This window comes from Phyllobates terribilis, unplaced genomic scaffold (assembly GCF_046119375.1).
Source record: "Phyllobates terribilis strain yellow unplaced genomic scaffold, ASM4611937v1 Scaffold_1__5_contigs__length_1240528914, whole genome shotgun sequence".
In the NCBI taxonomy this organism is placed as follows: domain Eukaryota; kingdom Metazoa; phylum Chordata; class Amphibia; order Anura; family Dendrobatidae; genus Phyllobates; species Phyllobates terribilis.
Window position 1 is genome coordinate 856,189,499 of NW_027362761.1, and position 12,828 is coordinate 856,202,326.

The 12,828-nt window shown below is 44.4% G+C and overlaps 1 protein-coding gene across 2 annotated transcripts in view; it reads right to left on the reverse strand.

The window, feature by feature from the left end:
- Positions 1-12,828, reverse strand: part of DAPP1 (dual adaptor of phosphotyrosine and 3-phosphoinositides 1) — a 122,382-nt gene that overhangs the window by 43,262 nt on the left and 66,292 nt on the right. For both annotated transcript variants that reach the window (XM_073638687.1, XM_073638676.1), the window contains exon 3: positions 2,711-2,844. In XM_073638687.1, the coding sequence (XP_073494788.1) occupies positions 2,711-2,844 (134 nt within the window). The remainder of the gene's footprint in view (positions 1-2,710; positions 2,845-12,828) is intronic.

The window sequence follows — 12,828 nt, forward strand, 5'->3', positions numbered from 1 at the left end:
CATGACTCAATGACGTCACCGCAGGTCCTGCACACAACAGCGTGAGCCGCTCAAGCCTCCGGACGGGGCAGAGAATGCATCAGAAGGTGAGTATAAAGTTTATTTTTTTATTTTTTACCATTCTGAACAAGTTGTCAAGCACTTTTCCAAGTGATGCTTGGAGAAGTGCTTGATAACCCGCATGCGGAAATGCATGCAAAGACGCCTCACAAACGCTTCTACCTGGCGGGAAAACCGCATGTAATATCCGCATGCGATTTTCCCGCCAGGGAGAAGCGTAAAAAATATGCTTCAGGTCCGCAACGTGGGCACATAGCCTAACTGTTTATTTTTTTTGTATGTGTGTACAGTGTGAAAGGGATGAGGGGGCCATGCATATATCAGGATTGGGGGGGGGGTGAGGGGTACCACACATACCAGGATTGGGGGTGAGGAGTGCCACGCATACAAGGATTGGGGGTGAGGAGTGCCACGCATGCCGGGATTGGGGATGAGGGGTGTCACGCATGCCAGGATTGGGGATGAGGGGTGCCACGCATGCCGGGACTGGGGATGAGGGATGGGGTACCATGCATACCAGGATGAGGGATACCATACACACCAGGATAGTGATGAGGGGTGCCATACATACCAGGATAGGGATGAGGGGTGTCACGCATACCGGGATTGGGGATGAGGGGTGCCACGCATGCCGGGATTGGGGATGAGGGGTGTCACGCATGCCGGGATTGGGGATGAGGGGTGCCACGCATGCCAGGATTGGGGATGAGGGGTGCCACGCATACCGGGATCTGGGATGAGGGATGGAGTGCCATGCATACCGGGATGAGGGATGGGGTACCATGCATACCGGGATGAGGGATACCATACACACCAGGATAGTGATGAGGGGTGCCATACATACCAGGATAGGGATGAGGGGTGTCACGCATGCCGGGATTGGGGATGAGTGGTGTCACGCATGCCGGGATTGGGGATGAGGGGTGCCACGCATGCCGGGATTGGGGATGAGGGGTGCCACGCATGCCGGGATTGGGGATGAGGGGTGCCACGCAAGCCGGGATTGGGGATGAGGGGTGCCACGCATGCCGGGATTGGGGATGAGGGGTGCCACGCATGCCGGGATTGGGGATGAGGGATGGAGTGCCATGCATACCAGGATGAGGGATACCATACACACCAGGATAGTGATGAGGGGTGCCACGCATACTGGGATGAGGGGTGAGGGGTGCCAAGCATACTGGGATTGGGGGTGAGGAGTGCCACGCATACTGGGATTGGGGGTGAGGAGTGCCACGCTTACCGGGATTGGGGCTGAGGGGTGCCACGCTTACCGGGATTGGGGCTGAGGGGTGCCACGCATACCGGGATTGGGGCTGAGGGGTGCCACGCATACCGGGATTGGGGATGAGGAGTGCCATGCATACCGGGATTGGGGATGAGGGCTGCCACGCATACCGGTATTGGGGATGAGGGATGGAGTGCCATGCATACCAGGATGAGGGATACCATACACAGCAGGATAGGGATGAGGGATGGGGTACCATACATACCAGGATGAGGGATACCATACACGCCAGGATAAGGATGAGGGGTGCCACGCATACCAGGATTGGGGGTGAGGGGTGCCACGCATACCAGGATTGGATGGCGGGGACAGGATGGGGGCAGCACAAATACAAAGAGGGGGGCAGCACATACCAGCATGGGAGACCATATACCAATAAAAATGCTCGCCACCCGGGCGTAGAATGGGTTCAATAGCTAGTTAGGAATAACACCATAAAATATAGGGACTGATCTGTGAATGTGCCCTAGAAGTTCTGTCCATAAAAGCGGCCTTATTCACGTTAAATAATAATGAATCACTGATATAAAAAAAATATGTGCGCCAAAATCAGGAGCAAAATGTTACAATTGAAAGTTTCACTCATGTTCTGGATCTTGGAACCACTCCTAATTTTGGCTTATAAATACTGGAACTTGACATGCTTAAGATATACAAAATGATGAAAAATTGGAAAGAAAATTTAGAAAACATCTTGATTCACTCAATATCAAGTATGATTGCCATGTGCAGAAATAGACACAACAACACGACTTGGCTGCTATCAATGAGATTATTAATAGTTGTAAATCATAAAGATCCACTGCTGGCAGCTCCCTTTACAATCGCCTACCAATGATGTCCCAGATGTGCTCAGTGGGAGACAAGTCCGGAGATGCTGTAGACCATGGTAGCATGTTTAGGCCACACAGGCTGCTCACAGTAGTGTCCACAAGTTTCTTAAAGCCCATTTATACTGCGCGATTATCATGAACGACTGCATCTAAGAACATTTGTTTCCCAATAATCATGCAGTCTAAACAGCCTACTGATCACCCAACCAGCGAGCAAAATGTTCATAAGTTGGACAAAATGATGTGTAAACAGGACTCACGCTGCCAAGAACAATAGCAGCATATAGTAATAGATTGTTCAGTGCACATCTGAAATGGGGTGTGCCGGTTGGAGCTGAAGCACGCTGCCGGTTGGAGGTCGTTTAATACTGTGTTTCGCACAGTGTAAACAGACCTTTACAAAGCCTTTCAACCTCACTAGATGTAGTATTGCAGATAGAATAATCACTGTACTGTGTGGAGTATTAAGACGTGAGAACCATAGAATGTACCAACACAAAAAAACATTACTAGATCCACTGTAACATACCTGATTCGCTTCCAATCAAAGGCTGATTAGCAAAATGTTCGATAAAATCTTTTACAGATAAGAATTCATTGAATCCGAACTTGATTGATGTCCCACACTGATAGACTTGAAAATGTTTAACAGAGTCCTTGGCCCTAAAATAGAGGCAACCAGAAGATTGTGAATATACTTTCATTGCTGGAGAACATATTATAAATTTATGTAAATTCAAATATCTGAGGATACAGGACCATCAGTTTTGTGGTTTCCATTCTTATAAATTTTTGCAAAGGCAAGACATGCGACTGATGCAGGAGTGGGGGGATGCTGCAGGCTGCGGGCCCAGTCCTCTCAGAAGGGTCGCTGATTCAGGAGGACTGGAGCGGTGGCAGGAGTGGAGCGATGCTGCGGGCCCCACTCGTCTCCCAAGATCTCAATCTGCGCATGCTCCGGCGGCCATTTTCCCAGAGCCCACCGCAGGGCTATATAGAGAGAAGGAACCTCCGCTCACCGCTGAATTCTTTTGAGAGTACGGGGCCCGCAGCATCACCACACTCCTGCCACAGCCACCGCCAACCTCCTGTATCTGTGACCCCGCTCCACCAACGCCACCCCCCAGGCAAAATACCGTACCTTTGCATTATAAGATGCACCCCCCTTTTTACCCCCAAATTTGAGGATTTAAGTTTGGTACATTTCCATTTATTTCTGAAGATATTGTACAGTCTATATAAAAAATTTAGGGGTGCCAATAATGGTGAGCAGCATTGTATAACCCCAAGACAGCTGGCATGCCGTAGGGGAGTAATGTTAGAACCACATATGGAAATGGCAATATTGTGTATTGGTAGGTTAGAGGGAGGAAATACGAGGAGTTCAGTTTCCGACAGATTCAGTTTTAGATAGAGGGAGGACATAATGTTAGAGACAGCAGACAGACAATCACTGGTATTTTGTAGTAATGCAGGGGTGATGTCAGGAGACTATGTGGATATCCCTACCTTTCCCTATCGTTATCACTGAGCAGGAGTGCTTTTTCATCCAAGCTGAGGGTTTGCTGGCTACTTCAACATGGGTGAAACAAAGTTGATTACCACAATTTTGTCTGGCCCATTTTTGCGGTTTTGTGTGACATGATGTCAAATTTGCCTTTTTTTCCTCAGTTTTTTTTGTTGTTCCAATGGACACAAATTTCTGGGAGAAATACTTCATTTTCTGGAACCATTTCAAAGCTGGCAACACTTTCAGCCATGAATGTATTGAAAAAGATTATTTTTATTTCATATCATATATATAAAAAAGAGAATTTTAGCTAATTAATAAAAAACATATTTTTACATATGGCATACAGTAAAAAATTATATATTTTTTTATATACGACTTAGAATCTTCATTTTTGTTCTTTTTTTGTGTATGTCTCTAAGTAGGAGTGTAATTCTTGTGTCAATATAATTTCTATATAACGGAAAAATGAACATGTCATTTCTTTGATTTATTATGGTTTTCCGGGTTGTGCATAAGAATATTAACTGGCAATGATTTTTGACAAGTTGTTTGGGAAAAAAAGTAATCAGGTTCAAACAGATACCAATTAGAGCAAAAGGTAAAGAGGGAATAGCTTTTTTAACCAGTTCAAGACCAGCCATTTACCCCCGTTCTGGACCAGGCATATTTTCAGACCTTTTCGTACATACGGTTTAAAGAGCTGTACAAATTTTTGTCATTCAGATATCAAGAAATTTCTGCTTTTTTTTTTGTGATACATGGGGCTTCGTTTTTATTGTCACTGTCATATTCCATCTTTTATTTTTGAAGATATTGGGCGGTATCTGTTAAACGAAGGGAAAAAAGTGTCTGTTTTTCCCCCTTTTTAAGAATACATGTGATTACAAAAATATTAAATAAATATTTTTATAAATTGGACCCAAGGTAGGGGTGCTAGTAACAGTGATTTAGATTGACAGTGTCATCTACTTTTTACTTTTTTTTTTCTTCACTTATTTTATTCATAGTGCCCACTGTAAGGTTAAAAAAGACCTTTTTAGGGAACAGTTAAATCCTGCTGGTATATTACCCTTGGTTAGAAGGGAAATGCAGCCTCCTGGCTGCTTAGAGCTGTCCTGGTCTCCTATGACCCAACAGCTCCTGCTCCCTTGCTATACACAGTGAACACATGACCGCTCTTTATGGAGGACAAAGTGCCAGTTGCTTCCTATTACTGCTAACACCGTAATCTTTAACCCTGTGTATACAACAATGGAGAAGGCACACATGGTAATAAACCGTCTGACAGCTGGATCTCCACTTTTGCAGCTACATGATCGTGTGTAGCTGCTCTCTTATGCAATGATGTTTTAGAACGACACTGCAGATTAGGAGTGGGACCACCCAGATGTTTAAAGTCTATGGGCAATTCGGAAGCAGTTGACATATACATAGGACCAGAGGATATAAACACCATTATGCCCCAGCATCCATGCTTGCTAAAGATCAGAACTTGTTGAAACAATTTTTTTACAAATGTACTTTACATATATATTTCCAGAAGTCATTTAAAAAGATTCCTTAATTAGTTCATGTATATGACCGAAATATGATCAATAAATGAATACAAATTAATAAGATAATAAAAGCCATATATATATATTGGACACCCAAATGCTGGAACATGAAGTCAGCCCAGTGTTTGTGCTTTGTTAATACAACAAGCAGCACAAATTCCCATGAGACATGAGCCAATCTGCCGCAAACATTCCTCCCTGATCCCAGTAGTAGACTGGTTTTACACTCCCACAAGGATTTTACATATTTCCATAAGTGTCCGTGTCATTTACATTAACCTATTCTATTCTAATATTTTTCCAATATCTACCATATAATTGGCTTATCCCGTCTGTCTGTCCGTCCGCGCCGCGTCGCTGATTGGTCCGGTCGCGGCCAATCAGCGACGCGGGATTTCAGAACAAGATGGCGGCCGTTAGCGGCTCATCTGCTGCACGGAGGTCAGCGGCGATGCAGCCGGGAGATGACCGGCGGCGCCGCTCCCCGGTCCTCCCTTCACACTGATCTCCCGACGGTAACATAGTAACATAGTCTTCCTTCAACCTTAAAAACTAAGTCCATCTAGTTCAACCCATAGCCTAACATGTTGATCCAGAGGAAGGCAAAAAAAAACCATGTGGCAAACACCAAGCTCCACATTGGGGAAAAAAATTCCTTCCCGACTCCATACGACAATCAGACTAGTTCCCTGGATCAACGCCCTATCAAGGAATCTAGTATTTATAACCTGTAATATTATACTTTTCAAGAAAGGCATCCATGCCCTTCTTAAATTTTAACAGTGAATCACTCATTACAACATCATGCGGCAGAGAGTTCCATAGTCTCACTGCTCTTACAGTAAAGAATCCTCGTCTGTGATTATGATTAAACCTTCTTTCCTCCAGACGTAGAAGATGCCCCCTTGTCCCCTTCTCAGGCCTCAGAGTAAAAAGATCAGTAGAAAGGTCTTTGTACTGTCCCCTCATATACTTGTACATAGTAATAAGATCACCCCTAAGCCTTCTTTTTTCCACAGTAAATAACCCCAAGTGTAATAACCTGTCCTGGTATTGCAGACCCCCCAGTCCTCTAATAACCTTGGTCGCTCTTCTCTGCACCCGCTCTAGTTCAGCTATGTCGTTCTTATACACCGGAGACCAGAACTGTACACAGTATTCTAAGTGTGGTCGCACTAGTAACTTGTATAGAGGTCAAATTATGTTCTCCTCATGAGCATCTATGCCTCTTTTAATGCATCCCATTATTTTATTTGCCTTTGCAGCACTGGCCACTAAACGTGAGCTTATCGTTCACCAATACACCCAGGTCTTTTTCAGTGACAATTGTAAAACACTGGGCAAAACTAAGCATATAATTATACATTTTTTTTCCTCTGCCCAAGTGCATTACCTTACATTTATCCCCATTAAAGCTCATTTGCCATTTATCAGCCCAAGCTTCTAGTTTACATAGATCCTCCTGTAATATAAAATTGTCCTCCTCTGTATTGATTACCCTACAGAGTTTAGTGTCATCTGCAAATATTGAAATATTACTCTGTATGCCCCCTACAAGGTCATTAATAAATATGTTAAAAGAAGGGGGCCCAATACTGACCCCTGTGGTACCCCACTGTTAACTGAGACCCAGTCTGAGTGTTTTCCATTAATAACCACCCTTTGTTTCCCATCACTGAGCCAATTCTTAACCCACATACATATATTTTCCCCTATCCCCATTGTTCTCATTTTATGTATCAACCTTTTGTGTGGAACCGTATCAAAAGCTTTTGAAAAGTCCATATACACAACATCCACTGCATTTCCTTGGTCCAGTCCAGAACTTGCCTCCTCATAAAAACTGATCAGATTAGTTTGACAGGAACGGTCCCTCGTAAACCCATGTTGATATTGGGTCATGAGGTTATTCTTCTTCAGATACTCTAGTATAGCATCTCTTAGGAAACCCTCCAGGATTTTACCCACAGTAGAGGTTAAGCTTACCGGCCTATAATTTCCAAGTTCAGTTTTTGTCCCCTTTTTGAATACTGGCACCACATTTGCTATACGCCAGTCCTGTGGTACAGACCCTGTTATTATGGAATCTTTAAAGATTAAAAATAATGGTCTATCTATGACGTTACTTAATTCCTGCAGTACTCGCGGGTGTATCCCATCCGGGCCCGGGGATTTGTCAACTTTAGTGATTTTTAGACGCCGCCGTACTTCCTGCTGGGTTAAGCAAGTGACATTTAATGGAGCATTTTTGTTATCACTGATCATGTTTTCTGTCATGCGATTTTCTTGTGTAAATATGGTTGAAAAAAATCATTTAGCATATTGGCTTTTTCCTCATCCTCATCCACCATTTCACCCAGACTATTTTTAAGGGGGCCAACACTATCATTTTTTAGTTTTTTACTATTTATGTAGTTCAAGAATATTTTGGGGTTACTTTTACTTTCTCTGGCAATGATTCTCTCTGCCTCAATCTTTGCTGCCTTGATTTGTTTTTTTACATAATTTATTTAATTTTCTATATTTATTTAATGCCTCATCACTACCTACTTGCTTTAGTTCTCTAAATGCTTTCTTTTTGTCACTTATTGCGCCCCTTACAGCTCTATTTAGCCATAGTGGTTTCCTCCTATTTCTAGCATGTTTATTCCCAAAGGGTATATATTGTGCACAGGTCCTATTCAGGATGTTAATAAATGTCTCCCATTTGCTTTGTGTAGCTTTATGTCTCAGGATATCGTCCCAGTTTATTGCACTAAGATCATCTCTCAACCGTTGGAAATTTGCCTTCCTGAAGTTTAGTGTCCTTGTAACCCCTCTACTACACATCTTATTAAAGGTTACATGAAAACGTATTATTTTGTGATCACTATTACCCAAGTGACCCCCAACTCGTATATTTGATAAGCGGTCTGGCCTATTGGTTAATATTAGGTCTAGCACTGCCCCCCTTCTGGTTGGGTCCTGAACCAGTTGTGAAAGGTAATTGTCTCTTATAGTTGTCAAAAACCTATTACCTTTGCTTGAACTACATGTTTCTGTCCCCCAATGTATTTCAGGGTAGTTGAAGTCTCCCATAATAATGACTTCTCCTTGAGTCGCTGCTTCATCTATTTGCTTTACGAGGATATTCTCAGCTACTTCCATTATTTTTGGAGACTTATAACAAACCCCTATCAGTAATTTATTATTTTTTCCCCCTCCCCTTATCTCCACCCACAGGGACTCTACATTTTCCTTAGATTCACCTATATCCACAATTCTACATATAAACACACCCCCCCCCCTCGCTTGTTTGTAAGGTCATTTCTGAACAGACTATAGCCCTGTAAATTAACTGCCCAGTCATGGCTCTCGTCCAGCCACGTCTCAGATATCCCTACCATGTCATAATTATTTTCCAACAAATTAATTCTAATTCCTGCATTTTGTTGGTGAGGCTTCTGGCATTAGTGTACATGCATTTTATGTATCTCTCTGTACCTCTATTCCTTCTTACTTTATTGACTGTTCTAACCCCACCCCCAATTTCTTTATTTGTGCCCAGGTCACTATCTGCACTATCTTCCCCACCTATAAAATGAATACCCTCCCCCCCAATCCCTAGTTTAAACACTCCTCCAACCTTCTAGCCATTTTCTCCCCCAGCACAGCTGCACCCTCCCCATTAAGGTGCAGCCGGTCCCTAGCGTAGAGTCTGTAGCCAACTGACAAGTCGGCCCAGTTCTCCAGGAACCCAAATCCCCTCCTTCCTACACCAGTTCTTGAGACACTTATTTATCTCCCTAATCTCCCGTTGCCTCTCTGGCGTGGCACAAGGTACCGGTAGTATTTCAGAAAATACCACCTTGGAGGTCCTTGCTTTCAGCTTGCAGCCCAATTCCCTGAAATCATCTTTAAGGACCTTCCACCTACCTTTAACTTTGTCATTTGTGCCAATGTGCACCATGACCGCTGGGTCTTCACCAGCTCCTCCCAGTAATCTGTCAACCCGATCAGCGATGTGCCGGACTCGAGCGCCAGGTAGGCAGCACACTGTTCGACGATCCCTGTCTTTGTGACAGATTGCCCTATCTGTTCCCCTAATAATTGAGTCCCCCACTACCAGCACCTGCCTGGCCTGCCCTACTCTCCTATTTTCCTCTTTACTGGAGCTGACACTCCTCCGGCTTTAAGGGGACATGCCTTGCTGCAGTAGTGCTACCCCTGTACCGTCACTCCGCTCATCTGCCAACTTTGCAAACTTAATGGGGTGTGCCAGATCAGGACTAGCCTCCCTGGCACTCTTCACTGTACCCCCCCTTCTAACTGTCACCCAACTAGCGACCTCACTGTCCTGCAGCTCCCGACTACCACCCTCCCCCAGTGAGCTGCTGCTCAGAGAGCAGCAGACTCCTTTCCATGTTGTCAATGGATCTCAGTGTTGCCAGCTGCTCATTTAGATCCAGTATCAAGGCTTCCAAACGCACAACGTGCACACATCTCGCGCAGCAATAAGCAACCCCGACCGGCTGTTCAAGGAATGCATACATGTGGCAAGATGTACACTGGATAGCATTGTCAATAATGGAGCTCATTTCCTAATGGGGATTGCAATAGACAGAATGTTCAGTAAAAAGAAAAAGTAAAGAATTAATGGAATACAGACAGCAATTCAGTCCAAAGTCCTCCCTTCCAAACGCCCTGAATCCAAGTCACTGAAAAACAAGTCACACACTTACTTTCGTTCGCACTTACGCTCCAGGCACACTCAGCTCGTTCACACTCGCAAACTAAGAGTTTAAAGAGTTTTTTTTTTTTTTCCCTTTTCCAGCAATGCACTTCCAAAGGTAGCCGCATGGGAGGTCAGCAGCGATGCAGCCGGGAGATGACCGGCGCTATCCGGTCATCTCCTGGCTGCTCGCAGCGGAAGTACCCGCACAGGCAGCGCCGCTCCCCGGTCCTCACTAACACGGTTCGCTGATTGGCGCCAAATTTAAACACCGCTTCTCTGATTGGATTTGAAACACGCAGGCCACCGTCGGGAGATCAGCGGCGATGCAGCCGGGAGATGACCGGTTCTAGCCTGTCATCTCCTGGCTGCTCGCAGCAGAAGTACCCCTACCGGCGGCCTCGCTCCCCGGTCCTCCCTTCACACTTGCCGTCGGGAGATCAGCGGCCCTAGCCGCTTGGAGGTCAGCGGTGATGCAGCCGGGAGATGACTGACGCTAGCCGGTCATCTCCCGGCTGCTCGCAGCGGAAGTACCCGCGACCAATCAGCGATATTGGCACCAAATTTAAACAAAGTAGTGCACAACCCATTTAAACACTGCTTCACTGATTATGTATGCGGCCGACTGTGCGCGACTACAGTACAGACCAAAAGTTTGGACACACCGTCTCATTTAAAGATTTTTCTGTATTTTCATGACTATGAAAATTGTACATTCACACTGAAGGCATCAAAACTATGAATTAACACATGTGGAATTATATACTTAACAAAAAAGTGTGAAACAACTGAAAATATGTCTTATATTCTAGGTTCTTCAAAGTAGCCACCTTTTGCTTTGATGACTGCTTTGCACACTCTTGGCATTCTCTTGATGAGCTTCAAGAGGTAGTCACCGGAAATGGTTTTCACTTCACAGGTGTGCCCTGTCAGGTTTAATAAGTGGGATTTCTTGCCTTATAAATGGGGTTGGGACCATCAGTTGTGTTGTGCAGAAGTCTGGTGGATACACAATTGATAGTCCTACTGAATAGACTGTTAGAATTTGTATTATGGCAAGAAAAAAGCAGCTAAGTAAAGAAAAACGAGTGGCCATCATTACTTTAAGAAATGAAGGTCAGTCTGTCCGAAAAAAATGGGAAATCTTTGAAAGTGTCCCCAAGTGCAGTTGCAAAAACCATCAAGCGCTACAAAGAAACTGGCTCACATGAGGACTGCCCCAGGAAAGGAAGACCAAGAGTCACCTCTGCTTCTGAGGATAAGTTTATCCGAGTCACCAGCCTCAGAAATCGCAGGTTAACAGCAGCTCAGATTAGAGACCAGGTCAACGCCACACAGAGTTCTAGCAGTAGACACATCTCTTCAACAACTGTTAAGAGGAGACTTTGTGCAGCAGGCCTTCATGGTAAAATAGCTGCTAGGAAACCACTGCTAAGGACAGGCAACAAGCAGAAGAGACTTGTTTGGGCTAAAGAACACAAGGAATGAACATTAGACCAGTGGAAATCTGTGCTTTGGTCTGATGAGTCCAAATTTGAGATCTTTGGTTCCAACCACCGTGTTTTTGTGCGACGCAGAAAAGGTGAACGGATGGACTCTACATGCCTGGTTCCCACCATGAAGCATGGAGGAGGAGGTGTGATGGTGTGGGGGTGACACTGTTGGGGATTTATTCAAAATTGAAGGCATACTGAACCAGCAACCACAGCATCTTGCAGCGGCATGCTATTCCATCCGGTTTGCGTTTAGTTGGACCATCATTTATTTTTCAACAGGACAATGACCCCAAACACACCTCCAGGCTGTGTAAAGGCTATTTTACCAAGGAGGAGAGTAATGGGGTGCTACGCCAGATGACCTGGCCTCCACAGTCACCAGACCTGAACCGAATCGAGATGGTTTGGGGTGAGCTGGACCGCAGAGTGAAGGCAAAAGGGCCAACAAGTGCTAAGCATCTCTGGGAACTCCTTCAAGATTGTTGGAAGACCATTTCCGGTGACTACCTCTTGAAGCTCATCAAGAGAATGCCAAGAGTGTGCAAAGCAGTCATCAAAGCAAAAGGTGGATACTTTGAAGAGCCTAGAATATAAGACATATTTTCAGTTGTTTCACACTTTTTTGTTAACTATATAATTCCACATGTGTTAATTCATAGTTTTGATGCCTTCAATGTGAATGTACAATTTTCATAGTCACGAAAATACAGAAAAATCTTTAAATGAGAAGGTGTGTCCAAACTTTTGGTATGTACTGTATTCTAGAATACCCGATGCGTTAGAATCGGGCCACCATCTAGTGATGTATAAAAATCTACTTACTGCAGCTTGTAGAATGATGCAAGTCTGTATTTACGTTGCCAGTTTAAATATAAGAAATTACCATTATGAATGTGGAAATATGTTAAACAACAAAGCATTTGAATATATGTCGGATCAGTGAACCAGATGAGCACATTTTCTATTTTGAGACATTTTTGCAGTTTTCATTCTTATTGCAGTCCTACTTTGTGTCTTCTCGCTCTCTTGACACTCTGAATAATGTGGCCATGCTGCTCAGACAACATAGTTACTCAGGTTACTCGACTGAACAAAGGTACTGAGATCACAAGTATGTCACAGAGTCTCTCAAACAAGAAGAAAAAAGTAAGCGCTGGCTTATGGTTGGAGTGTGACAGGAATGGTTTATGTTCTATTATTAAAGGGGTTATCTGAGGCCATTTTATTTTTTTCTTACGGGCCTAAGAACTTACAGGCGGGTAGTTGCTAACTACCAGCCTGATGTGCCTGGCACCAATCTCTGCCGGCTCAGATCAGTCACAGACCATTCGTGCCAGTGATTCTGTGACGTCACGTTAACAGAGCAGCTGC